The sequence below is a fragment of the Falco punctatus genome (assembly GCF_963210335.1).
Source record: "Falco punctatus genome assembly, chromosome: 7".
In the NCBI taxonomy this organism is placed as follows: Eukaryota; Metazoa; Chordata; class Aves; order Falconiformes; family Falconidae; genus Falco; species Falco punctatus.
Window position 1 is genome coordinate 63,100,341 of NC_137587.1, and position 27,950 is coordinate 63,128,290.

General features: G+C 45.2%; 1 protein-coding gene across 2 annotated transcripts in view; it reads left to right on the top strand.

The window, feature by feature from the left end:
* The window catches only part of SLCO3A1 (solute carrier organic anion transporter family member 3A1), a 160,910-nt gene extending 134,080 nt beyond the window's left edge, over positions 1-26,830 (top strand). For both annotated transcript variants that reach the window (XM_080394314.1, XM_080394313.1), the window contains exons 4-10: positions 334-597; positions 8,868-9,032; positions 11,014-11,212; positions 12,138-12,276; positions 16,611-16,786; positions 19,944-20,008; positions 24,380-26,830. In XM_080394314.1, the coding sequence (XP_080250440.1) occupies positions 334-597; positions 8,868-9,032; positions 11,014-11,212; positions 12,138-12,276; positions 16,611-16,786; positions 19,944-20,008; positions 24,380-24,759 (1,388 nt within the window). In that variant the 3' untranslated portion in view covers positions 24,760-26,830. The remainder of the gene's footprint in view (positions 1-333; positions 598-8,867; positions 9,033-11,013; positions 11,213-12,137; positions 12,277-16,610; positions 16,787-19,943; positions 20,009-24,379) is intronic.
* Positions 26,831-27,950: the final 1,120 nt, after the last annotated feature.

Consider the following 27,950-nt stretch of genomic DNA (forward strand, 5'->3'; position numbering starts at 1 on the left):
ACACTGGGATAGTGATGTCCAAAACCTCGGTGCCAGCACAGGGACACTGACTGGTATATGACAGCTTCCTAGAACTGGCGGAGCCAGAAACACTGGAGAGAAGCTCTTGATTACAGGGTGTTGCAGAACTGGATGTACCATCTAGATAGGCAAGGTGGTGAGTCCTCTTGGATGAGGGATGTGGGATGCCCTGTGGGTCCCAACTTTGTGTCTGGGAGCCCATCATCACCCAACAAAACCCCCAACAACCATCTTCCTGCCTACAAGAGCGTTAACACTGTTGTCTTCCCCTCCGTACAGCCAAGTCACTGACGTGTGTGTGTCCCATTGCAGGTAAGCTGGACATAACCCCAGATGACCCTCGGTGGATTGGTGCATGGTGGGGAGGCTTCCTGCTGTGTGGTGCCTTACTCTTCTTCTCGTCCCTGCCGATGTTCGGGTTCCCGCAGTCCTTGCCCCCGCGGCCGGAGCACGCTGGGGAGAGCGCGCAGGCCATGCTTCCCGAGAGGGAATATGAGAGACCCAAGCCAAGCAACGGGGTCCTGCGGCACGCGCTGGACGGGGAGAGTAGCACGACCTGCCTTCAGCAGCTGCGAGGTGAGGCACTGGCTCTTGTCACGTTTTCTGTGAGAGTCAGCAGCTGGTTGGATTTATAATTGGTCTCTGATTTGGGCTATCTACCTCTACCTCCAAGAAAACCCCAAAAAAACCTCAGCGTCCTGAAATTTCAGTCCCTAGCTTCTAATTATCTCTGGCATTGTCCTCATTTTAAAGAGAGACTGTTCCACTTGAAAGGTTTGGGTGGTTTTTTTTAAACTACAAAGCTTCAGAAATGCATGATAGTCCTGCAGAGTTGATAAAAAAAATGAAGGGGAACATAGTTGCCAGGGCAATTTGTGAACTTCTCTCCAGTCTACTGTCCTGCTCCTCTCTGCCTCCCAAAACAAAGAACGAGCCAGCAAGGGCGGTTAAAAGAAACTGGGAGCTTGCAGCATCTGAGCTGCAGCTTAGTGCAATCCCAGATACAAAGCAATGAGTGCTGGACACCACCACAGCTCTTAAACTGGGATGGAGAGGAGGTAGATACCAGCCCAGAACAGCAGCAACGTGGCAGGGCAGAGCATGGCTTGCAGCACATTAGAGTAGAAAACACCACATCATGTCCTGCAGTGTTGGAAATGGACCTGGCTCTAATTAAGGTTATCTAAGCATCCACCATTTCATGGGAGAGCGTGGGCAGATATCCTTCCTGTAGGCTGCACTGGAAAATCCTTCTTCTGAGAAGGTGGTCCTGGAGCACTGGTGGTTGCTGCCCACTCTCCGGCACTGTGGCAGAGCAGGTTTCGTTACTGCCTAGTGCATTTAGATAAGTGGGAACAAAATCACTTACTCCCTGTGCAGTCGCCTTAATTGGGAATTGAATGAGGTGCGGGTGGGAAGGAAAAAGAGACTTGGGGAGGAAAAAGTGTTTTCTTAAATGCAAAAAGGCCTTGAATAGTTGGTGTGGTTGTTCATTAAGGGAAGGTCAAAGAGGTGAAATTTTGACTTGATGAGACAATTCAGAAGAAAGGTAAAGGGATAAATAGTTTGACAATTTGTCTGTAAAATTAATTTCTTCATCCTTTCATCCTTGTTGCAAGGATTTTCTCACGTTTGAGGAATGGGCTTTTCCCATAGTACGTCCGTCTGGATAATTCTGTGGTTTTTGTTGTGCACATCTGCTTCTGGCCACTGAGTTTTTTGAATGGGCGCTGAAAATTTTTGCAGGTTTTCATATAGAAAAATGAAAGAATACAGCACGTCCTTGCTGCATGGAGGGGCAGCAGTTCTGCCCAAGGATGGTGCAGAGCAAGCTGAGCTTCTTGCCCACAGGGAGGCCATGGGGTGATTTCTATAGCATTTGTTGCTCATTGAAGTAGAGAAATTAAACTGCCACATCCATACGCTTCAAAGTATTGAATACATCAGGAGGCACCGCGGTCTTCAACGTTAACCTTCTCATTGCAGGTAACCCCATTTCGGATCAGTCAGTATTCCAGAATTCTCTTTGTAGATGGACTTTTAAATACAATTTACATCACATCAAATAAGACAGGGGATGACCTTTTTATTTATGCCTTTGAGTCTGTCACAGACGACACAATGTTGGTAGCTGACATCTCCTTTCAAGTCCCTTGCCACTATTGTCACAGTCAGAATGTGGTCAAGAGTCATGTTTGCTAAAGTGCCTGCCTGGAGATGTTCAGACAGGTACTGCAAGGGAAGGCAAACGTGCCTCACTCATTCCTCATGAGCAGTGTTTAAGGTGGTGGGTTGAATCTTGCTGTGTATATACGTTATTTTGCCAGCAGCTGAAACATATATGCATTCCTATGTGGCAGGACCTAGTATTCTCAATCTGTTTGTTGATTGTACAGTTTCCTTTGGGGAAAGTTAGATTGCCTTTTTCCTAGGACAAAAAGGACTGGTAGTTATATACAAAGGTTAAAATATATAAGTGCATGCACAGTTGTGTCTTCTGTTGTATTATGGGCTCTAGGCTTGGATTTGCATGTATTTGTGAAGCTAAATAGCAGATATGTATCTGTACGGGGGGGTGGGGGTGGAAATGCTCACTGGGGTTTGTACGGCTATCATGCTGACTCCTTTTCAGCGAGTGTTGTCTCTGCAGCTCAGTCCTGGTCAGGCGCATGCCAGCTGTAAGTCTGTGTCTGCATGGAGGTGTGGATGGTCCATATCTCACGCACAGTGCAGGGAGGAAGAGTTGTTTTGTTTCTCTGGGCTGACTGCACAAACACACTTGGCATCGACAGCATCCTTAGGGGCTGAACTGAGGCTCCTTTTTGCCTGTTGAAGGGGTTTCATTTTACTCTTGGTTTTGGTTTTGGTTTTTTTTTTGGGTTGGTTTGGTTTTTTTGCAAACCTTGCAGTGACTGCCGCAAGTGAGTGGACATGGCAGGAGCAGAAGCGGGGCGTTGTCAGCTGGGGACATGCTCCCAGCTGGGTCACAGCTGTCCGCTAGTGACGTGGCATGGCTGGCACGTAGGAGGATGCTCGAGACACTACAAGATCTGCTGAAAGACAGTGAGATGCAGGGTTGCGTGAGATTCCTTGGCTTTCTCTAGCCTTAGCACACAGAAAAGCTAGCACTAATATAAAAGCAACCTGCTCAAAGCGTCAAAGTGTTTTACATCTCTGTCAAGGTCTGAACAGGAAGAAGGGCCCAGCTTTTGGGAAGTCATGACATCTTTTCCTGTGGGATATTTTCATACCAGGAAAAGAAGCATCCTTAAGAGGAACTTCAAACTCTGAACAGAAATCATGCCTTTGAATAGCACAAGGTGAAGAGGGAGTCAAAGGCAGCAGAGGCGGTGGGTGGCTGCCACAGCAGCTCTGCACAGGGGCACGGTGGCTCATGCAAGAAGGCTATGGGGCAGTCCTGGGAGGTGCTTGCCATTGCTTAACTGACATATGAATGCTGCACAGCTTTACCTGATTAGTATTTCAGTTAAGCAATGCAAATCCATTTGGGAGCGTGTGGAAGTGAAGGATTAATAGCAGGGGGAGGATGGATAAATGCTGCCATTGCTCTTTGCTCTCAGCTGGCAGACTGGCAGGGTTGTTCCAGCCCTGTGCTCTCCGTATGGTCTGTGAAAGCACTTCAGGCATGGGCTGCAGCAGTCCTTACTGTCCTGGGGGCAAAGCTTTGCTTTCCTACCTCTAATCTGCCTTGGGGACCTCTCTGCTATTCGGGACCAGAGATGATGCTCAGCTGTGTCAGGGCACCTGTGCCTTCTGCTCCTGTCTGTCCAGCATCTGCCCTCACTTGGTGTTAACATGCTGCCTCTAACCCACCACCTGCTCCAGGACGTGCTTGGAAATACTTTATTAAAATCTTTCTTTTTATTTTAATACAGAAATGGCACTGAATTGAGTGGTCAGTTCTGACGAAAATTGGTTTCAGAATGCTTCTTTGGCTTTATCTTTAACACCCCTGGAACATTCTGCTCTAAGTGCATTTTGTTTTTCAGTGATTTAAACCAGAAATTCATTACATTCTCCTGTCTGTCTAGCAAGAGAGATTAAAAACCTAAAAGGATTTAAAATTATACAGAATCCTTCAGGTTTGGAGAGAGGAGCTCATTCACGAGGAATTAGAAGAAAACTCACTGTGGAATTAAATGAATTTCAAAACTGCAAATTCCCTAGATTTGGAAACATTTTGGTTTCTGTCCAGCTTCATTTCCAAGAGCGTAGGAGAGCTGGGATGTACAGCTGACAGCTGTCTTGTCTTCTGTTCGGTTCCCTCCTGCTCTGTGTACCAATCTGCTGAATACCTAGAGAGGGAGCTGGTCTGAATCCTGGATTTCTCTCCCCAAAAGAGCTCTCTGGGAGCAGGCATGTAGCACTGGGCCAGAAGCTTCCAGCTGTGCAGGGGGGGTCCTGGGCCGTGGAGAACCTGTAGTTCTTGGTGGGAGTTCATAGGACTGAGCAGGATTAATGGCCAACACAGTTTTAAATGCATGACTCTAACGAGTGATTATGACAACCTTCTGGAGAGGACTCCATCTGTACCTTCATACATGGCCAGAGTGGTGAGTCTTTGGCCCAGATCTAGACAAGTACTGAGACCTTAATACCCTTTTGGATTTGGGTCTTGGCTCCATACCAACATCTAGAAGTCTTGCTTTTAGAAAGCAAGTGAAATTCTAACCTTAGGTAGGGGAACAGCGGGTGATAATAGAAGGCCCCACATCAGATCTTGTTAGTCTTCGAGTTTCCTTTGCTGGGATTTTATGAGGGTACAGGCTTTGTTGGCAGGTTCCTCTTGGCTGTTTCAAAGCCAACATCCTTGTTATCAGACGCTTTTAGTAGTGCAGAAGGGCCTTCAGCCTGTGCACTTTGGGGCAGAAGCTGAGCAGCAGCTGAGGCCAGGGAGAGTGTGTCTGTCTTTGTCTCTGCAAAGATACTGTGCCTTGCTGTGACCTCCATGACACAAGTGAGGGAGGTTTGTGTCCCCCTCTGAAGCTGAGCAAAGGTGGTTGCTGAAGGCAAGGTAATAGACTAGAAGGACCTGCTCTCCGTGTATGAGAACGTTACTGTTGCTTCAAGCGTCTATCTGTCAATAAGCCTCTGACATAGGTGTCATCCTTTTCCTTCACATCCTTTGTGATACTAATTTTGCCAAGGCCACGTGGACTTTGGCATATTAAACTCACCTGACATACCTTCAGCACTCTTGCCTTACTCCATCGTCTCTTTTATAGGAGCTGCCTCTTTTCAGGAGGTATTTTCTTCTTGTTGCCTGCACTGTTTTCTTCATCCCTTATTCCTCAAGCCAGGTGGAGATTTTGCCTTTTGTTTCCTGTTGGGATCCGAGGCTTGCTGCCTACGTTGCTATTAGAAAGTAGCATTTTGGCTCAACATACATTTTGCCTTTCCCTTGCCACACTGTCCTAGGTGGACTGGGCTGTAAACCTCCCTCTAATTTATTACTTTGCTTTCTGTGTTCCTCATCTTTACTGCAAATTGAAAACATGTCTCTGTAGGGTGCTCCAACTGGAAAAAGGGGCCCTGGTGATTGTAATGTTCCAAACAATTCATTTCAAGCACCAACGTGATGATTATAGTTTGTCGTTTCTGGAGAGTAGTTAAACCTCATGTAATGAGGTTGCCAATTATCCCTGGTACTCCCTGATGTTTAGTGACAAATCAAAGCTACTTGGTGTACATAAGTGTGTTTGCCTGTCCAGCCCATGGCCTGTCACCCACAGCTGGCCCCACAGCAGGAGATAGCGAGGATGCTTCATGCCTTGGCATGGGTGTTGCTTGTGGTGTTAAAAGATGAGAAGTCAAGGGATTGCCAGGGGTGTTGGAGAGCTTTGGGACATTCTCCTTGGGTCCCTTCCAATCTATGGATGATCCTGTGACCAACACTGCATGTGGATGGTCTGAAGAGTTGGGGTTTAAGTACTTCAGTGAAAAGAGGCTGAGATTTCTTGTTCTTGGAGTATCTTGCCATGGCAATGAGAATCGCTTTTCTGCCATTGTTTCTGTAGTGTGTTGGGTGCGTTGGGAGAAGAACGTTAAATGAGCTGGTCTTTTTGAGCATGGGAGGGTGAGTCTTTCTGTGCTGTGTCTGACACAGCTCATGGGTTCTCCAAGAGGACTTTTGAGACTCTTTCCCTTTCCCCATTTGGTGAATGGGCTTCAACCTCAGATTTACAGCAACAAAGTGCTGCTACAAAGTGTTCAGCTAACCTCTGGGCCACCAAGGTGCAAAGTAACATTTATTATTACTTTTGCTGGGCTCAGCTCCCGTGAAGAAGTGCTGTCCTTAGCTGTTCTGTTCCCCAGGGCTTTACTGTCCCCCATCAGACATTTTCCATTTCCCCTTCTCACCCAGGACCATCTGCCAGGCAGCTGAATGCACATCACTCTAGCCTATTAAGAGATGTTTAAACTTCATTGCTGACTTTTAATCTTGTTCCCAGAGGTATTTCACCCCAAGAACTGAGACAGATAAGGCAGCAACAGGTTGCAAATGATTCATCTTAATGGGCGGCAGTAGCAAGATGAAAGGATATTCATTTCTATGGGGAGCATCCTGTCATTTCCCGTAGGAAGTGAAAGGGAACAGGCTGGTCCTGGCTGAGGAGATGTTGGCGGCTGCCAGGCATTGCTGGCATCGCCTCTGCACTCGGTGCACTAGGTTTTGTGTTAATACCCTCCAGCTGTTAGAGAGCCCTGTTGCAGTAAACAGTGGTCAGACATAAAGTGAAGGACAGAATCTGTCCCAGAAGACACACACGCAAGGAGGAGAAGCAGTGATGAAGTGATGGCACTTGTAGCCCAACACTGCCAGGCAAGGCAATCACAAGGGCCTCCTCTCTTGTGTGAGATGGTGCAATAACTCTGCAAAACTTTTGCTGTCCACCCCCAAGTACGAAGGGTGGATTTTGACCTTGGTAATGCATGATGATTGGGTACCAGCCTTGCCAAATTCAGAAATAAATGTCCATGCTCTTTAACTCCCTCCTGCAAAAGACAGGCCGTCGTTGTTATTATTTGGTGGATGAAGTTAAAGGTAGACCTTTGTGTCTTTGCATTTGAGTTGGCACAAAGCTACATCTCGAGGAATCCATTAATCTTGAACAAACTGAACTCCAGGGGCACAGCAGGCATTAATACCTTAAATACAGCTTTTCAAGTTCAGCACTGCCAAGTCCACCTTTGCATTTTCCTTCCTTTTCCTGGCAAGAAGGAGAAATTCTGTAGGTGGCCACCAAAGAACTGAAGGAGGCAGCAGGTAGCTTCTGAGATCTATCCACATCTGAATCCTCCCACCCCCGTTTCTCCCTCCCAGTACTTTTTTCCTTTTTTTTTTCTTTTCCCCCTGTTCTACTAAAGAATACTGTGCCTCCTGCACCTTCATTATGTTCAGCAAATCCTCAGGAATCAAGAATTTTATACAGCGTGAAAAAAAAATTGTGATTTAAAGAGACCAGGAACTGTGGAATGGCCCTATCCAAAAAGGTTAGATCAAACCTAATTATAACCCTCCTGCCCCCTGCCCAAGCAAGAACCAAGGGGGACCAAGGAGAGCCTTGACAAAGAGCTGTGCATTCATTTGCTGAGGCCAGTGCAATTAGATTTTGCACCAAAAAAAGCCCTAAGGGAAAACAGAAGCCAACACCAGAGAAAACTATCATCTGCCAGACCCTGGTACACTAAAGGGGTTGTGGGGGATGGATTTTCAAAATGCAAATAGGGGTCCGTTGAGGCTTCACTACACTTCAGCGAGGTAATTTTCAAACTTAATGATTTTCACATTTAATTCAGGGAGAAATTAGTCATCAGGTATTGAGACAAAGCAAGGCTCTCTTCTGTACTGGGATGCTCTTCAAGCTGTGTTATCTCGGCAATAATTAAAATGTTCGCTGAAGTAGAAAATGTGCTATCTGATTCATTAGTCAGATTTTCCTTTGTAAGGTAACTCATGTTTGCTTATCGGAAATGGAGGCAGGCTCGGAGAAGAGGACTCTGGACGCTAATGATTCGGGGCAGGGGGAAGGAGCCAATGGTTCATGAAACTAAAGCAAGTGTGCGTGCATCTTACACAGTGAATACGTCCTCTTTCACCCTTGCAACCACCACAACTGGTAGGGTCTGCATGGAAGGTGTTGCTTGGCTGGTGAAGCTCTGGGTTATACAGAGGATACACGGGCTAGCGTGCCTGTCCCAGTCATAAAGTCCCTTATGCCCATGGGTGGCCGTGGCCCCAGGCTAAGCAGGAGCATTTCAGGTTGCACCCAGATGTGCTACATGAAGGTGTCCCTCAGCAAGTGAGCCAGTGTTACATGGGAATATGAAACAAATCTGGATGGCAAGAGAAGGAAAGGCCAAGTGTGAGCTGGGTTAGCTTGTGTCTGAAAGCTTACAAGAATCTGCGTGGTGCTGAGTACAGTACTGGTGATGCCCACTGGCTGGTTTAACGTTTTTCATGGGGAGCAGATAGGGAAAGGAGGAGGAAGAGAACACTAGGCTTTGATGGACTTCCCTGGGGGGGAAACAAAAGCAGTATTGGAAAACATTCATCCTTCAAAATTTCAAAATCATCTGTAAGATGTAAACATAACAACAGGTGACTTCTTTTTGCACTCCCCTGGTATCTGAATCTGTAGATGACACCATTTTGGTGTTTCACTTTATTCTGGTGTTGCTGCTTTCAATGAGCTTGTCTGTGCAGAACAGAAAATTACTCCAGGTTTAAGTGAGTTTGTCCTGCAGGAGAGCAGCAAGGCACTTCTAGCACCTCAAGTAGAGCCTACACAAAAAAACACTTTTCCCTTTTTCTTCTTTTCTAGTGATCCCCAAAGTAACTAAGCACTTGCTCTCCAATCCCGTCTTCACCTGTATCATCCTGGCAGCCTGCATGGAGATCGCGGTGGTGGCCGGCTTCGCCGCCTTCCTGGGAAAGTACCTGGAGCAGCAGTTCAACCTCACCACCTCATCTGCCAACCAGCTCCTGGGTGAGTAACCACAGGGGCCATCAAATCTTCTGCATCAAAAGGCATTTAAAGGTGTTCAGCGTGGCTGGTTACCTCAACCTGTCTCACTGGTTAGACTGTCCAAAAAGTGACTTGTCCAACGTCTAGAAATGTGTCCCTAAGTGGTAGGACAGGGCTCCAGCTGTACCTTGCCTGCAGAGGCCAGAGCGGACCTCCAGCATCCTTCCTCCTCGACTGCACTCTCCACCGCAGCCCACTGTAGTCACTTCCCCTGTAGCCAAGCCCCTTGTGTGAGAAGTGGTATGATACAGCCAGCGTATGAAGGTCTGTGGTGGCCCTGAGGTGCAGCAGAAATCCCAACCAAACCGGGCCATTTGGTTGCCCAAGACTGCAGTGGCTTGCTGAGTGACAGGGCTGCCCAGCAAACTGCTTGTCTTGTGGTTTAGGTATCACAGAATTCTCCAGCCCATCTCCATCTGGGTTAGGAAGCCCAGTTTCTCCTGCTAGTCCCTCCATTCCCCTTGGAGTGGAAGTGGTGGGAATGCAATCAGCAGTTTGAATACTCAAGCTATTACAGGTTGGTTGTCTTTCAAATGCCCTTTCTCTCTGACCATGCTATGCTGCTGCAGTTTCTCATACATATATTTCTCAATATTCACTCATTCTCTGTCAGGATACTGATGCACACACAGGATCTTAATTTGTTTTCTCCTGCTGCTCATTCCTAAGCAGGCCCAGTGATCTGTTTACGACAGCCGTTCTCTCAGCAGCACCCAGTTAAGATATCTACAGGTTGATCTTGGATGATGATCTACAACTACAGCTCGCCAGATGGGCAGCTGGCAGTGATCCGTCAAAAACGGGAACATCATGAAATGGGTGGATCTTAATACCAAAATGAGGGGCTTGCAAGCTGGTCTCCTGACAGTTAATTTTCCCATTGAACTCATTGATACCTTCTGGTTTGGGCCTGGTTTTCCAAAAGAAACAATCCCCTGCAGTCAATCTTGCCTTGTCTGGCAACATAGGAACTCACTGCTGAATTTTGGTTGGATATGACAGAAGGCCAGAGGTCTCAAAGATGTTAGGCTCTTCCATCTTTCCTGAAAATTAAAGCCTTGGCAAAGGAAAGCAACTTCACTGTTGACCCACTGGGAGAAGGAAAACCACTATACTGTTTGGTGGGAGATGCCTGGCCAGTGAACATGTCAGTACAGCTGGATGGTCAGCAAGGAGGGAATCACTTATGAGCCAGAGCACGTCCTGCTTTGGACCTAGCAGTGGGAAAGGAGACTTTGATACATCCGTAGTCCTCACAACAACTTGTTTAATTTAAACAAAGTTGCTACCAGATTTCCCACGTGGTCTTTATGGGGGTCCAGAAATGCCAGGATTTGGATGCACTTCTAAGCTTAGCCCAGGTAGGTAAAGTCTGGAGTATAACTGGCAGCAAAGGGATAAGAGTTAACCCAGACAAGCTTAGTGTGATGATGACTTTCTGTGCCTGGAAAGTTAATCACTTCTGGCAGTGATTTTGCATCTCACAGCTTAAGAAGATTCTTTAAAGAAGACTTCATATTTTCAAATGCAACTATTGCCTAATCTTTGAAGATCAGGCTGCTGTGAAGTATACCAAGCAGGGCTCATTCAAAGCCTCTAAACACCTCAGAAAATTCTTAACTTTGTCTGCCAGCTGTTGCAGGAAGCATTAGAGATGCTGCTGCTTAGGTTAAGGTGAGCCATCCTCAGCAATTTTGGCATCTCCCCCCAGTATTGACAAGAACTGGAAGAAGATTCCAGTTCCTCTGTGCAAGGCAGCATACACATTTGCATCCATTTCTCTCTTTTTGGGCAACTCCAGCTTGGTGCTACTCCAGCAGTTGGTCATTGCAAGTTTTCCCCATGCTAGTGCACAGATGTCTGCTGGAAAGTAAAAAGCTGTAATAGTGTGGTTCACTGAGCCTTGCTCACGCTTCTGGCTAACTGATCTTTCTTCTTGCAGGAATGACAGCAATCCCATGTGCGTGTCTGGGCATATTCCTGGGTGGCCTCTTGGTGAAGAAGCTCAGCCTGTCTGCTCTGGGAGCCATCAGGATGGCCATGCTGGTGAACCTGGTGTCCACAGCTTGCTACGTGTCTTTCCTGTTCCTGGGATGTGACACAGGACCTGTGGCAGGGGTTACTGTTCCCTATGGAAACAAGTGAGTCCACAGAGAGTTTCAAGGTCTCACACAGCCTTACCAGCATAAATGCCATGTTACTGTCCTTAACAGGCAGCCTTCAGGCAGCACTGGCCCTTAGACAACCATATAGAGCCAGCATATAAAGGCAGTGTCATACAGGGCTCTGAGTTTGGAATGTTTTCATGCCACTTGTCACTGTGCGAGTTGAGTACCTGCAGCTAACAACAGCGTTACTGCATTGGTCAAACTGAATTGAAAGGTGCCAGACTTGATTCTGCACCTATGACCAGCTACATAGAATTGGGTCCAGTACACCATCTGGTTTCTCCTGGCAGCAAAGGACATGCACTGCTTTGTACATTTGTTTAAGTGCCTGAGGGGAATTTGTAGAACCAGGTTTTAGATGCCTGGAAATTCAGATACGGTGAGGGAAGAGTATGTACGGCTCCAGGCCCATTTTAACGGGAGAAATGAGGCACACGGTGCCCTGTAGCATTCACAGGACTCGGAGAGAGTTATTCTGTATTTTCTTTTCTGGTGTATTTTCTTTTCTGATGCTCCTTGGTATGCAGTGGTGACTCTTTAGAAGACAACAACTTCAAACTCTCAGCTCCTCACAGTTACTGTTCTAAAAAAGTGCAAAGCAATCTCCACAGCATCTCTTTGGGTTTCCTTGGAGCTTCTCATTGGGGTAACAAGGCAGCCCAAGCCTTGCATTAGATTCTCTGTTGCAGAGGGCCAGTGGCCATAACATTTCTGACCCCATGCAGAAGTTGTAGCCTGGATTTCTTGAAGCTGGGACCCAGATAGCCTGCCCATGGCTTTTTGTAATTTGTTTGCCTTAACTACCTGCCTTCAAAGCTATTTTTGTGTGGGAACAATTGGAAACGCTGGCTGATACTATCACACTGCCCATTAATTTCTCTTTCTGTTTCTCTTACAGCTCAACTCCAACCTCATCTCTGGACCCATACTCCCCCTGCAATAACAACTGTGAATGCCAAACTGATTCCTTCACTCCAGTCTGTGGGGCAGATGGGGTCACATACTTATCTGCCTGTTTTGCTGGCTGCAGCAGCACGGTGAGTGGGCTTTCCTCGGGACCTCTCACCTGTGAGCATGAGTGAGTGAGGTTAGTGCGTATCGGCTGGAGTAGCTCATTTACAGCGAGCAGTGGTTACAGCCTCAAAAACTAACTTCATACCTCAGATGGGCCTGAGCCACTGTCAGTTTTCACTCTGTTGTGTAAATGCCACCTGACTGCAGCAGCAATCTGCCACGGTCACTCACAGAGTGGGATGGAATTTCCCATCCTCATCCTCCTCCTCTGGTCTTTCCTCTCAGCACAGAAGCAAGGAACACGACAGGAGATCTGCATGGTTGTCCACTGGCAGAACCCAGATATTCTGTGAGAATTTGCTAGCCCAGGCTGTGGGACCAGTTTCTTATTTCTCCTGCAGCTCCTCATCTCCCTGCTTCTCCACCTGCCCATGTTTGCCCTGCCTAATCCTTTTATTGTTTTTCCTCTTGCTCTTTTCCTGAATCTAGTTCCTAGGCACATGCAACCAGATACTGAGTTTATTCACCCTTGTTTAAGCTTGCTTTCCCCTCCTCTTGCTTCTCTCTCTTTCCCTGCTTTGCTCTGAGGCAGCAGTAAGAGCAGTTGTCAAGGGAGCAGAGACTCCATCCCAAAGACATGCTGCGTTTTTTCCTTCAGAAAACTCTTAAAGGCCAAACCATTTATGTGTTAAGATGATATGGGGAAATTTTAGCAATATCTTAAAAGCCTGCTTTTCCACTTTTGCTGCTGAAATGGTAGTGTCTTCTTGGGTTACCCTGAAAATGAGTGCCTGCCGCTCCATAGGTGGGGTCCCAGCAGTCCTTGCTGCCTGCCTGGGGCTGTGCTGGGCATGGTCATTGCTGTCACGCTGCCTGTGTGGAGCCCGTGGGAGGTCAGCCTGGTCACAGTGACTGTGGCTACAGGAACATCAGTGCTCACCACAAGCAGTTATCCTTCCGTCGCTTCATCCTTCCTTTTTAAGGAGACATCAAACCTCCCTTCGTGCCTTAAAGAGACAAGCCGCCTGCGAGTACCAGTGAGTGGAGGTGCAAGTTTGCTGCTGGCAAGAGCAACCTCACAGCCCAGATGACCTGGGAGCTCGTCATTCTTAAACCTCTTCCCTCCTCTATTCCCACTCCAGCCTTGGAGATGTAGGTACCCCTCTGAAATACCACAGTTTCGAGGTGCTTTCAGCAACCCCACAAGTGTGTGGCACATGCAAAGATGTTACGTCCTGCCCTCTTCCTCCTCCTCCCAACAAGAGAGAAGTCAACACCTGGGCAGCAACGTGATCATTTTAACAAGAAGCCAGCTTGTACAGGGCACACAGAATAGTGTCTCACCAGTTCACTGAGCCCTTAGCAAGAATAGAGCCAGTGTGGTCCATGGCTGGAGTGTGGGAACAACTTCTTTGCTGTGCTGTGCAGGGCAAAGCTTTGGCTCCTCTGGAAGGAGCACAGTAATGAAAATTCAGTGCTGCCCCTTCCAGTCTGCCGCTGCCTAACCTCCTGCTCTGCAAGAGCAAACCTCTGAGCAAAAACCTCACTCTCCCTCATCCTCACTCTTACTCTTTCTTATTTTGCCTTCTTGTCATCATCTTGGGTTTTTTTCCATTGCTTTGTTTTGTACTGTTTTTTTGCAGTAACATCTTGGACACAAATTAGTGAAGCAATAGCATCCTCTGGAAAGGGCATTATCAGGAATTATGGACCAGTTTGGCCATGCAATGGCCCTGAGGCAAAGCCAAATTGCCAAACCAGGTTTTTAAACCCATAATCCAGGTAATGACCTGTCTAGAGGGTCTTGTGAATGTTATATGCTCGTGATGAGCCAAGGGTTGCTTTTACTGGGACATAAAATTCTCTGAATGCTTTATTTAACTTTACTGCGTTGGACATCTCTGACTGCCTCTCTCCGCTCTTCCTCTGTGAACAACTTCTCAAAGCAACTTGTAGCTCAGTTAGTATTTTCTTTTTCATTTCTTCTCTCTTACTGAGCTGATTGCAGAGGTGCATCTGTCCAAAAAGCCCTAGGAGCATTGGTGCTGATAGGCAGAGCTCAGGCACCATCAGGAATTTCTCTTTCAAGCCATTCCTGGGAGTGACCCTTGCATATGAAGCCTTTGATTGTGCATCTTGTTTGTTTGATGCCATCGCTTCACACACCCTTTTGGCTGGAGACGCCTGAATGCCTGGAATTACCATGCTGGCATCTCACAGCTTTGCACTGAAGTGCCAGCTTGTCCCTTCCCTGTCAGAGCCAGGGTTTAAAAAAAATGAGTAATTAAAAACATGGGTAATTTGCATAGGTAATCATCCCAAACTCAGGAGGCTGTTAAAGGTGGAAACTCTGCATCTGTGCAGCTTCACAAGCACACAGAAGATCTGGGTGTGCAGGCTGCTGGGCCCTCGAACACTGTGATAATGTGTGGTTGAATGAGGTGGGATTGCAGACAAGGGAATCTACAGCAATTTGGCACGGGTAGCAAAAAGTTGCCCCTGCTACAGGACAAAGGTAAAACTCCATCTTTGATGTTTCCTTTTTTGATGTCTGTGAGTTGTATAGTGCATCAGTAATAAAAGATCAAAGATCTCCCAGATAAGGATGAGATGCAGCACTAAGCAAGCAGATGTTGGTACAAACTACTCACACTGCTTTGGGCTAGCACCTTGATGCGCAATGGTCAGAAAAGCAGATTGAGGGGCAAATTTTCAGGCAGTGAAGGTAGGGACCTGCCTCGTGGTTTGTGAAAATCACACCAATGGCAGGAGAATCTGCCCCACCATTGCCAAAAGCAGGTGCTTTCTGTCCATTGATAAGAACCCATGGGAAATAAGGGGGCAGTTCTGTGTGTTTGCCATGACAGAAATTTTGTCCCAGGGTATTTCAGTGCAGGCATGTACTTTCCTGGACTTAGATGGGTTCTAATCCACGGGGCTGTGTCCAAGCTGGTTGTTAGCAGTGCACTGCAGTGAGAGCTAGGAACTACAGATTCCTGTTGTCTCTGTGCAAACACCACTGCAGTGGTGCTAATTGTCACCATACCGAAGCCTTCAGGTGGCAGCTTCTAACTCACAGCACAGGAATTTGTTATGTTAATTATTACTTGCCAGCCAGAAAGGCACCTGTATGTCTAATCCAGCTTTCCTCGAGTTCTGCACTGCGGTCTCTCTTGCCCTCTGTGCGCTTATTTGGAAGAAAATCATTTGACTTCTATGCGGAAGAAAGAGATTGGTGTCAGAAAGGCTGGAGTTGTATCCCCACAGATCCTTATCTTTGGAGGCAGTGAACCAGAAAGTGTGCTTTTGTATGGTCCTAAGGGGACCCAGCAGAAAAGCAAAGGAATTTCCGCTTGAACATGGTAGAGGGGAAGAGGAGGAGATTTAGCTGTTTTTCAATATGTTTTATTTTATGGTGTTACTCCTCTTACAAACATGTGATCTGCAAACCCAGCGGGCTGATGAAGACAAGCCATGAATCATTTATGATCATTTCTGTATTCGTTAAGGGATTTCCTGGTAGTATTGTGTGCCTTAATTGCACTGACTTCCCCCACTCAGAAATTTGGGAGGGTGAGCTGGAAAATAAGAAAAAAAAAAAAATCCCTAAATCTGTGACTGGCAAACAAAGCTTCTTTTCACATCCTGCCCTTGCTGGAGAGATCACAGGAAAATGCAGTCATTTTTCCCTCCTTCTGATCACGTATTGATAAAGTTTATCTCAACTGACTTAGCTTTTAGCTCAACACAAATCCCACTGAACCAGATGTCATTCATTAGCCCTGTAGTGTACTTGAGTCCAGTAGTGTCAGTGCCATCAAACTGTGATAGTTCAACTCTTGGTGAGCTGCAGCACCCAGCGTGGGTGGCTCCTTCCCGGGATTCAGGGTGCTGGAAGCAGGCGTTGAACCTGCAGCCAAGACCAGTGCTGCAGATTTACCTGCTTTTAATGTACTTCAGTTTAATTGCAACAGCCAAGAGGACGGAGGTAAATAAGAAAGTAATTACAACCATAATTTGGGGATCCTCCTTGTCGCAGGGACACAGATCATTTCTTTATTCTCCTCCAAAGGGGTATAACTTGGTAATAATTTTGTTGCAGTGACGTTTATGGGAGAGACTTGAAAGGAGCAGAAGAAAAGAAACAAGCCAAGGGACAGCTTTCCCTTGCTGGTAGCATGCATCAGAGCTGACGAACCTGTGAAATTCTTTCCAAACCCCCCTCAAATAAGCACTTAGGATTCACTTAATTGACCATTAGAGGATTCAGAGTTGCTGTTGGCAAGCTCTTGTACCAGAGGGCGGGTGGTGGGGGCTGCGGCTCTCCCTTCTCCTGAACCCCTGTGCTCCTCTGCAGAACCTCAGTGGCTGTTCATGCCTCACCTCGGTCCCTGCTGAAAATGCCACCGTCGTTCCTGGCAAATGCCCCAGTCCCGGCTGCGAAGAGGCCTTCTTGACATTCCTCTGCGTGATGTGTGTTTGCAGCATGATCGGGGCCATGGCGCAGACACCGTCAGTCATCATACTCATCAGGTAGGACCACTGCCAGGAGGAATCCATAAGTGTAAGGGGCTGCTCTTGGGGTGGGAGCAGGGCTGGAGGGACCGTGGGGTACTGCTGGGAGCTGCAGGGAGCCGGGGGTCCTGCACAGCTCCTGGGCTCTGCCTTTTGGGGCTGCAATGACTGTCCCCAGGTCCATGACTTCGGACTGAACCTCCGCTTAAGCCATCAGCCAATCCTTTGACTAAGCACTGCCTGGTAGAGACACCTTGAAAGAGCTGCCTGTATTTTCAAAAGATTTTTAACCTCCTCAGCAAACGAGGAACTATGGGCACGGGCTTTCTCATATGTTGCTGCCTTTACATGCAGGCAGGAGTTGGGGATGTGAAAGCCCGAGCAGTCCTGGCTGAATTTCAGCCACGTTGTTTCAAGTGTTAATTAAATCATTTTCTCTCTAAGCCACTGTTTAGCTTGGTGGCGCCTGGTTCATCCATGGCATGACACCACTGAATTCAGTGCCTGCAGTGCTGACTTGCTAGAGAGAAACAGGAATTGCTTGAGTACAGCTTTGGTAAAATGGGAGTGAGGAGGGACTGGGCTTGCAAGCCAAGGAGGTCCCTGCAGGAGTGCTGCCAAGAAAGGTGGCAGGCTTGCTCTTACCAAGGCTGGGGTTAGTATGGGAAGGGAAATACAGACATACAGGTTCTAGTCCCGGTAGTAAACATGTGAAAACTGCATCAGGAAAGGGGCAGAATTGCAACCCCATGTTCTCAGCATGTAACAGCTTAATAAGATAGCTTTAGAGGTGGCTTGGAGATAACAGAAATCATGGAAAAATGAAAGGCTGCGGCAAAGACTAGCTTTGGTCAATATCCCCCTGGCTAGAGTTTAACTTCTGGCACCCTGGAGCAAGTCCAAGAACAGAAGGAACTCCAAAGTCTGAAGGACATCTCTGAGTTGAACCAATATGAATAGGTGGGCAAAGGTAACTTTCTCAAATAACTGACCTTGTGTTATTTCCAGACACTGGGAACACTTCACCTGATGATATACATGTATTTCTAAGCCCACGTTTATCCAGTATTACTTATCTGTCCCGACTGTCACTTACTGAGAATAATAACCAGAGGCATAAATAGCAGATCCATTCTGCTGCTTGGAAAATTCCAATAAAATTCAATCAATAAGGTCTGTATTAGAAACACAGTCTTGAGTGGATCTTGGACAGAACAGCTCTGTGAGGGCATATCTCCCTGCAGGAGACGAAATGAGATATTCCACCTACTAGTTCATTTCTCTCTTTGCATCTACAGTAGCTAAAGGGAAATCAAATTTCTCATGATAAATATTGTGGCAAAAGTAATTTGAAGTTTGAAGAGTTCTTTGTTCAAGGGAGCTGCCAGCACCTGTAGGATCCTGCATGGAGACATCTTAGTGTCGACTTGAAATGAGATAAGCCAGTCGCCAACCAGGAAGAAGAATAGAAGGGAATAAGAAAAGTAAAGGGAATATTAAAAATATTCAGCTCACAGCTGTAGGAAATAAACAATTCACACATCCAAATTAGTAACTCCTCTCCCCTTAAAATCACTGATAGCTACTAAAATGCACAGGAGAGAGCTTTTCACCATATACCGCTTCGTGCTGTCTTGCAACTGCCATCTTGGATTGCTAGAAGAAAATTTTGGCTTATGACTTGTCCCTGATGTCCGTGGCAGTGACAAGTAGCATCAGCAGCTCCTGTGTATGGTTAATTTAAAATGAACTTCAGTGTCTACAAATTAGATGTCTTGTCTAGGCAATCATTTATTCACTGATGTAGTCGGTGAGAAAAAGAGTTGTCATCAGGTGGCAACTTTTACTCCGCCTTAAGTACGGGAATTAACTTTGTACTTAAATTCAAAAAGTGGATGGAAGGACACCAGCACCAAGGAAAAACCCACTATAAATATTTCATGTGATAACCTATTTTTTTCTATAAAATAAACTTTAATACTCCGTTTCCTTCATTTCCCACCCAACTGTAGAACCATGTTTGAGCCAAGTCGTTAACCACTGGGACATTTTTCCAAGGGTAGATACTTCCTGGCATAAAGGTTTTATATTGAGCCTGGGAGTCTGCCTGAAAACTCTGCTGAAATTCATCCAGAGGTCACAGGCTTCATAAAGGAGTCATGGTATAGCGTTACGTGGGCTGTGTAATGTTTGAGATGAGGGCAGGTGATCAGAACGGTCTTAACTTAAAACCTGTTGCCATTTCTGGCTGTTGTATAGGTGTTGTGTGATGCCCCTCCAGTGTATTTATACAGAGGACCACCACTGCCACCATGGATGCCACCAGCAGTGCTGCCTGCAGACCTCTGTAAGGAGTTAATGGAAGAGGCAGCTTAGGCCTTTAAAGTTCCCTTGTGTGATGAATCTATTCATAGGGGGATCACTGTCCCGCTTCCCCAGCCTTTATATACTGTGGGAAATAAAATGCTATTATAAGACTTAAGACCAAATTAATGGCTTCTGACATTCCAAAGGCTTTGCAGAGCCTACCCCAGGAGGATGACTTTAGCCAGTAGCATCCTTGAGTGAAGCATATTAGAATGCAATGAATTACTTTTTAAAGCACCTTTGAAGGATAACACTAATGTGATAGAGTGGGTTGTGTTTGTAGCAAAAGGCAGTGCAACCATTGTCTGCCAGGCATAAAAAAAAATTGCAAGCTAAACTCATGCCCATGAAAACTAGTCTTCTTGACGCTTCCTTTTGGAGGCTTGATTTAACAGGCTGACTGAAACTTTTGGTCCATCATCCTTCCGTCTCTTGTTCCCAGTAGTCTGGGAAGTTGCAGAACAAAAAGTTTTCTCTCCCTCCGATTCTCATCATCTGGAGCCTTGAAAGCATGATGGGGAGCTTGTAAATGGTGATTTACTGGGATGGAAATTTCATTTTTCCCCATCCTATGACAAGATTAGCTGCTGTTATTAATGACTTAGCTAAATTCCTGAACCTGTCACCAATGCAATTACTTTTGGGGCTGTAGGCAGTTCAGACGAAGGGAGAAGAAAAACCCCATTAATGACTTTTTGAAGAGGTGGTGGTGGCATCCTGGCTTACAGCACAGAATGGCCACGGGGTGTGTTAATCAAAGCAGAACAAGAAGAAACGATTTCACTTTCTTCCTCCCTCCTCCCTACAGAACCGTGAGCCCTGAACTCAAGTCTTACGCTTTGGGGGTGCTTTTCCTGCTTCTCCGTTTGCTAGGTAGGTACAAAAATTTCCTGTCCTTTCTCTCGCATTGTTTCCTCCCCCACAGAAAACGTGCAGAAGTTGATTTCTACTCCATGCGGTGCTGTGTTTGTCATGAGTGAGGTCTGACACAACAGGGTCCAAGCTCTCTCTATGAAGGATATCACATTAAGGCTTCTGAAGGCACTTTTCCTGCCATTTGAATTGTGCTAATGGAAGAAAATGTGGTCTTGCATGAGAATTGACCATTTCTGCCATGGTCCCATGCAGCCAGTTACTCTTCTATAGCTGTTATTAACATGTCAGCAGCTTGCAAAATTACTGCTGTATTCCGCATTGCTGAAGTAGAGGAATATGTATTTTTATCCTTTTTTGAGGGACAGGACCTGTGTTACATGGTGTATTTGCCCCTTCCTTTGGGTCTCTCAGAAGGAAGAACAGTAAAATGAGACAGACTGAGTCCTTGTACCCTTCAGTGGGTTAATATGCCATTAAAATGCATACGGCTGTTCCTCCAGACCAGTATGTGCTTCTCATACTGGTATTTATTAAAAGGAACACGCTAGGCTTTAGTCTGTTTAGCTGCTTCTTGGTTCTGGGTGGAGGGTTTTTTCCCTGTTGAAGAGATAACTCCTATATTTCAGCTCGTTAATCTCAATAGTTCAGGGCAAAATCCTCAGATCCATCATTGTGTGGGTCCATCTCATCCACAGGGTTTCTGCATGTTGGGGGGATGGAACTTTTTTTTTTCAGCAAGGCATGGGCAGTACCTTCCCTGCTTGCCCCCCCAGTCTCAAAGGAGTGAGCTGGAGCATCAAGTGCCATCTCTTAGGCTACAGCAAGACACTAGGAAGTATGGGACCAGAAGTACAATACCATACGTTGCTTTGAATAAGTGACCTCATTTATTTACTTGTTTCTTCTAATACCTTACTCCCCATTAGCTGAAAGGGAAATCGTGGTCCCAGACCAGTTTGCGATAAAGCCAATTAGATTTTCATTGCTTTTGGTGAAGCAGCTGCAGTCGTACAGAGAGCTCCATCAAGTAACCTTATCGAGAGCTCAGCTAACTCGAAGGGAAGCCTGGGCTGCCTTGGGTCAGCTCTGGTTCAAGCCTTGCAAAGGCAGCATTTTCTTTAGCTGTTGCTGCTGCTCTCAGGTTTTGGCCAGTCTTCAGCTCTCGCTGGCTGAATATGGAGTGTCAAGAGGTGAGTGTGTGAAGAGGGTGGCTGTGGGCTATTGTTTCCAAAGGAAAAAGTGTTTAAGGGGGGGAAGATTTTCTCTCTTTTTTTGCTTTCAAAAAAGAGAAGCCCCCTGAGATAGCAGCATGCTGAATTCCTCTAAAACCAGTCTCAGACATGTATGCTTAAGTTGAATAGATCTTTTTCTTCCAATAAAGAAGCCAAAGTAAGAATTCAAACTCAAATCTTTATATGTTGCTCTGCCACTAAGGAATTCCCATGAAGTAAGACAATGCATCCTGAAGCATATCAGCAACGTAGCTGGAACCCACAGAAAATGAAGCGAAAGGTGCTTTTCAATATGAACAAGGGTATCCAAATCTTGCCCTTAACAACCTGAGGTTTGAGAATAGCTTTACTGATTTATTTTAAAAGCTGTTCAGTTCACCTTTAAGCTTTGACTTAAGAAGACAGTGATAATAGCTGCTTCTTGAACCAAAGGAGAGTATTAAATATAGGAGGTATGAGACCCCGAGGTGCAATCGTAGCTAATAGATTTCAGTAAGACAGAAGCAGCTTTTTTATACAACCCTACAGTTTCAGCAGTGAAATATATATATAGCAGAAGATTTTGCAACACTTTGCAGTAAGAGGTAAAACATGATTGAATCTCTTTAATATTCACTGTAATAACATGAAACATGACTGAATCCCAGTATCCTCTGGATGTATTGTCTTATTCCGTAGGAATTCTGCTGTGAGAGGGCAGTGTAACAGTGTCTTCGTATAAAAACATTACTACAGTTTCTCAGAGAAGAGATTAAAGCAATGCCATTGGAACCAAAGATTTGGAGTGGAAGTGTCAGGGCTGGCAAAGAGTTTTAGACTCGTAAGATCCTGAGTGCATCCTTTCTGGATGGTGTTCACCGTGCATCCTAGCAAAGCCTTCACTCACTGAGGCACTTGCTTTTGTTTTTCCTACAAGCCCATTTTTTTACCTCTCTTCTTCCAACATGAAAAAAACCAACAGTGTTTCTCTCTCAGAAGGACTTCCCAATCTGTGGTGCAACCAGTTAACTCCCTTGTCTCAGAGGGTCTAGACACCAAGTTGCTCCTATGAGTCTTTTGTCCTCTCCTCTGGTAAAAATTACTTGAAATACTCTTTAAGGTTTCCACATCCGTGCCTGCATTCATATAGGTAAAGCTTTGGCGTTCAATGAAAACAAGTCCTTCCTCAAGTCTTATGAGGGGCAATTTCCAGGCCAAATTATCTTGAAATACTGGAAAGCCAGCTAAAGCCAGCAGATGGGGATGACAGCCCTCCGAAGTTCAGCCTGTAGACCTTCAAAGCTTTGTCTCAGGATCTCTCGGCATGTTAATCAGTAGGAGCTCACACCTCAAAATTATGATCCAAATGCAGAAAGCGTGCCCCTCCTGCCTCCTTGCTCACCGCCACACCTGGATGTTACCCGCTTAGGTGGCATCCAGCGCCAGTGCAGCATTGAAGCACACAACCTGCTTTCAGCAGCACAGTCTCTTTGCTTGTTTCTGGCAGGAGCCCAGCTGAATTTTTAAATTCTAGGTTAAGTGTGTAGTTGTCCACATGTTTCAACAAAAAAGCATCTTTAACTTAGAAGCAGAACCAGCCCAGTCTGGAATTACCAGTCATTGAAATGCCGAACAGAGGGCTGGCGCTGACATTTTCCCAGAACCAGGTTTTTAGATGTGATGGCTAGAGCTAGTGTTTCTAGCAAAAAGATTGTCTTGACTTTATATCATCTGTTTTTTGTTTACTACATTTGTGCTATTAATGGCTGGTTAAAATGAATACCAAAAGCCCATATAGCCTTTCTTAACTCCTACATTTATTAACATGTAAGGAAGATCAAACAAAATCTGCAGGCTCTAGTCATCAACAAAATAAAATAAAGAGATCTCGGTTACCACAGGAAACAGTAAAGACAACCAAGTTATTTGTAGTCTTAGGATACATGTCATGGATGTCACTATTTTGCTCATGACAAGCTGAAGGAAGGTATTTTTTTTAAGCCTGGAAATCCAGGTTAATGATGAAACTGTATCCAAGATTAAACACTTCTGTCTAGAAACTGCAGTCCTTGTGTCTGTCTACATGTGTATTTATAGAGTCTCAGGCATTACAGCACCTGTGGATGCAGTGATACTGTCGAGGGTATGTTGTGCCTGTTTGTTGTTGGATTTCAGTAGATGCAGTGCTCTCCTTTGCTTGCTGTCTTAACCCACAGCAGTGGTTTAACCCATCAGGATTTTTCAAGGGTTTATCTACTTCCAGTGTCCCCCTGTAAATACAGAAGGAAGAGAGATGGTTTACGTTATGTAGAACATCCACGTTTTCTTCTGGCTGCTGCATGCTTGGTGCACGTGTGCTGGCTGGGGAGTACGAAGTTGCAATGTGGATGTCCAAACCACTGCTGGGGCAGCGTGAAGCAGGGGCCTCGACAATGTCCCTGTAGGAAGGGGGAAAGTAGAAAAGCAAAGTGTTGCCTTTATTAGTTAAATGAGGTTGGAGTGATCACTCTGCTTTAAGATTGCAGCTCTGCTGCAAACTGTGATTGAGAAACACTCATCAGTAGTTAGCTGCGTTGGGAGAATCCTGCTGTGATATTTCATTTAACGGCACACAGAAATTTTCCCTTCTTTTCAGATTTAATCTTTGGCATCTATTACAGGCCATTATTTCTTTTCCTTAGACTCAGAGAAAACCTTCACCTGTGTCAGGGAAAAGTCCAAAAGTAGATCTCAGTGCCCCAGCTGATTTCAGGCTCTGAACTGGAGTGCTATGGCATCCTTCAGGTGAGCACCCCAGAGTGCAGAATTACCAGGATCTAAACAGAATGCAGCAAGGCTGTCCTTCTCCTCTTTCATTTACCCCTCCACTCAGTCTCATTAGGCAAATGAGAAGCTTAATAAAAGCCACTTAAACTTGAGTAAAATCCTTCCTGCATGTTGATATCAGCAGGAATCTCTTCCATAGACACTGAGTCCAAGCTAAAAACTTATCCACAGACTTTGTTTAGGTTGATTTAGAACTTAGAAAATTAGAATCACAGGCTGCAGCTGGGACCATTAACCTTGATAAAGTATCCTCTCCATTCACTGCAATCACATCCTCTCTCTTTTATCATAAGGATCATAAAAGCATGATTTGTCTCTCTTATTTTGACAGGTTTTATCCCACCTCCGCTGATCTTTGGGGCTGGAATTGACTCCACATGCCTGTTTTGGAGCACGTTCTGTGGCGAGCAAGGAGCCTGCGCGCTGTACGACAACGTGGTCTATAGATACCTGTATGTTAGTATTGCTATAGCCCTGAAGTCATTTGCATTCATCTTATATACAACCACCTGGCAGTGCTTGAGGAAAAACTATAAAAGATATATCAAGAACCACGAAGGTGGTCTCAGCACTAGTGAGTTTTTTGCCTCTACTCTCACCCTAGACAATCTGGGGCGGGACTCGGTGCCCCAAAATCAATCACATAGGACAAAATTTATCTATAACCTTGAAGATCATGAGTGGTGTGAAAATATGGAGTCTGTTTTATAGTGACTGTGGAGGGGGTGAACTATATTAATAATACAAGGGTCCTTTTTAATAAAAACAAGAAGAGCACGAATGAAGAAACACAACTGCAAAACAACAATGGCAACGCAGGAAACTTTTGTCTTTTTCTCAAAGTCAGACCCAGCCAGGATTCTTGAGAACAGCATCTTTTAATGGGATCGTTTGTGACATCCTGCGGGGTGATGGAGCCGCTGTGGCTGGGTACCAGCCCCTTTGATGACAGTACGAGCTTCCAAGAAGGGCATCTGCAAAGGTTCATCGGAAAGTTTGGCAAATGGACAGGCTTGGGCATAAGGCATAGAAAAAGCAAGGTGATAACAGCAGTGCCGGAACAGGCGTTTGTGGTTGCAAACAGGGTCCCAGGGATACATGGAGCCCTGCAGTGTGGGCTGAAGGGTTAGCCGGTCTGGGTGCTATTCAAGCCCGCTGCACTCTGTGATGGCAAAGAGGGAGCGGTGCTGGAGTTGTTCCACCATCACACTGTCACCAGCCACGAGTCCACGATAAATACCTTGAAAGCTGCTGGAAACCTTCCAGGTGGCGAGCAGTGCTGTCAGAGGTATCCAAGTCCTTCCAGCTGAGGCTTATTCGCAGATTGCAGCTTTGTGGTTGTCTGTGAATAGCTGTGCTCAGATCTCTCAAACCCAGTAAAGTTCAAGACATTTGCTCACACTTGCCAAACGTGCTGTCATTTTTAAAGAGGGATGAATTCCAAGTACTTGTCTGTGTAATCCTCTAATAAGATTTTTTTAAAAAAATTATTTTCAAATCTATGTTAACCCTTAAATCGCTGACAGTTTTCCATAGGGAGGATTTATTTATGCTAGTTTGGGGAAGGATCCTCTTTAATTCACCCAAACATAATGTGACTCAAGGGGTTTGTTTAATCCTCTGCATTTTTTATCCATACGCCTTCATTCTAATATGCTACCAAGCCAATGAAGACACATAATATGTTTCTAAAAAAGAGAACGAATGCACTGTGTCTCTATAAAAACAATTGTCAGTTGGAGAATTATAGATAATATGATTTACATAATATAGTTTTTTCATATTCTGTGTGACTCAGTGAATACATATATATATGGAGAGGCTGTTTACATTCTCTCCAGTTTTTAAAGATATATACATATATATATATATAATTTGCAATCTAGAAATTGTGGCGGATGTTTTCTTTAAAGTGTGTGTGTGTGTGTGTGTGTGTGTACGTGTACAAGATGAAAGGAATACTGACCTTAATCCTGCAGCCCTCACAACTGTTACTGTTTTTTCACCTGAGAAATTCCACTGACTTCAGTGGAAGCCATGTGAGGAAGGCAGAATAATCTCCCCTCCTGGAGGCCACCTTTTTGCCCTTAGATGTGCAAATAGTGTTCCTATGGAAGGCTGGGTTATGGGAGCAGAGGCTGGCCAGCATCTGAAATTTTCATTGAGATCCTCAAGAGGCACCCATGCAGGAGGAGATTTGGCTTTGCTTTTGCAGTGCAGTCTTGTCTAAATCTGCAAAAATCATGGGTAAGCTTTCATCTGATTTCAAGAAGCATGGGGTCAGGCTTATTTTGCATGCATATTTTTCTTTTCCAAAACATTCCTGCTGGGAAGCAATACAAATTGGTTGTGTTTGATGAGTTTTCCCCAGGAACCAGACCCATTTCCAATGGACGAAATGTCAGAAGGGTTTTAAGGGTTAGCATTGTAATCAAAAAGCTCCTTTTTTTGTTTGTATTTTGAAGCTGTTGTGAACTTGCAGATGTTTAGAGAAGTCACCTGGCATGTTGAACCGAATGCTGGACATCACTTCCATGCAGCTGGTGGAGAGGCTGATCTTCCCTAAGTCCTTGTCCATTGCTGGCAGTGGACACCCCAGAGCTGGCACAATTACACAGGGTTGATAACTTGCCACTCATGTTCAACACCTTTTAAGCAGACTTTTCTCTTACCTAGGCATTGAAACATGGCTGTGGGGTATCAAACTGCTTCCACTTGACTGACTTTACATGTGTGTTTAATTTATGCACAGCATTTTATGTTTGGCAACAATAAGGGGGGGGGGGAAAAGGAGGGGGTGTATCAAATAAACTCCACTGTGCCAAATACTTGACAAATATTGTAACTGCAGATATTTGATTCTTGGGTTTCAGCCATGTTAAGAATCACTTGATTAATGGAGTTGAAGGGAAAAAAAAAGTTATCAAGCGATGCAGTGCCATTGTTATGTTGGGTGGTAAATGATGCTTTTTAGACCATTAGATTGGTTTAGTATATCCTGTCTGCTAAAACAGAGATACTGCATCCATAAAACAATGAATTTAAAAAAGGCACAGGGTGCATAACAGTCTCATAAAATATGTATAATTGTCAAGTATAAGCCTTTGAAATCATTCTGTACAGTTCTCTTCATTCTGCAAATTTATTACTTAGACTGCTGTCTTTTCAAATGTTAGCTCATAATGTTATACTATACACACACATTCAGACTCGAACACAAATGTCACAGAATAGAACCTTTCTAAAAGCCTGATTGCTTGAAATTCTATAGCGTCTTTCACAATTTCATTTTTTTCCCCTCTGAAAGTCCAAGGTGAAGGAGAATAGCATGCTGACATGATGCAAAACAAATTCCCAGTGTTCAAGAGCTGTGGTTTGTCAGTACAGTCAAAAGTCCCCCTTGACCGGAGTTACAGAAACAGGATTCCAGGGCACTTAATGTTTTCTCTTTTTTTTATTATTTTTTTCGTTTAATGTTGTCTCTTAGGTATGGGAGATGCAGTTGAATGGGATTACTTACATTATTTTTAAGCTGTAGTTTAAATTCCTGCATGATGGAGGTTTTATTTCTTTTGATAATGTGACTTCTGAAGAGCTCTCTCCCCATCCCAGTCTTTTTTTTTTTTTTTTTTTGGATGTATCTGATGCCTGCATCGTGAAGGGCTTTACTGTCAATGCTTTGGTACAGATTCAAGAACAGAGCTTTAGTTTAAAGAAAACACACAGACCAAAACTTTCATCCATCCCAGCAGGCTCTTTGTTTTTTCTGATTTCAAAATCACAAGCCAGTTTTGCCGGCGACCCAATTTTTGCTATAGAATTACAAATGAAGAATCTCAGACATCCTCCTGCTTCCCAAATAGCAGGATGGGCCTTCGCCTGTCAGCACTTCGCTTCCATCC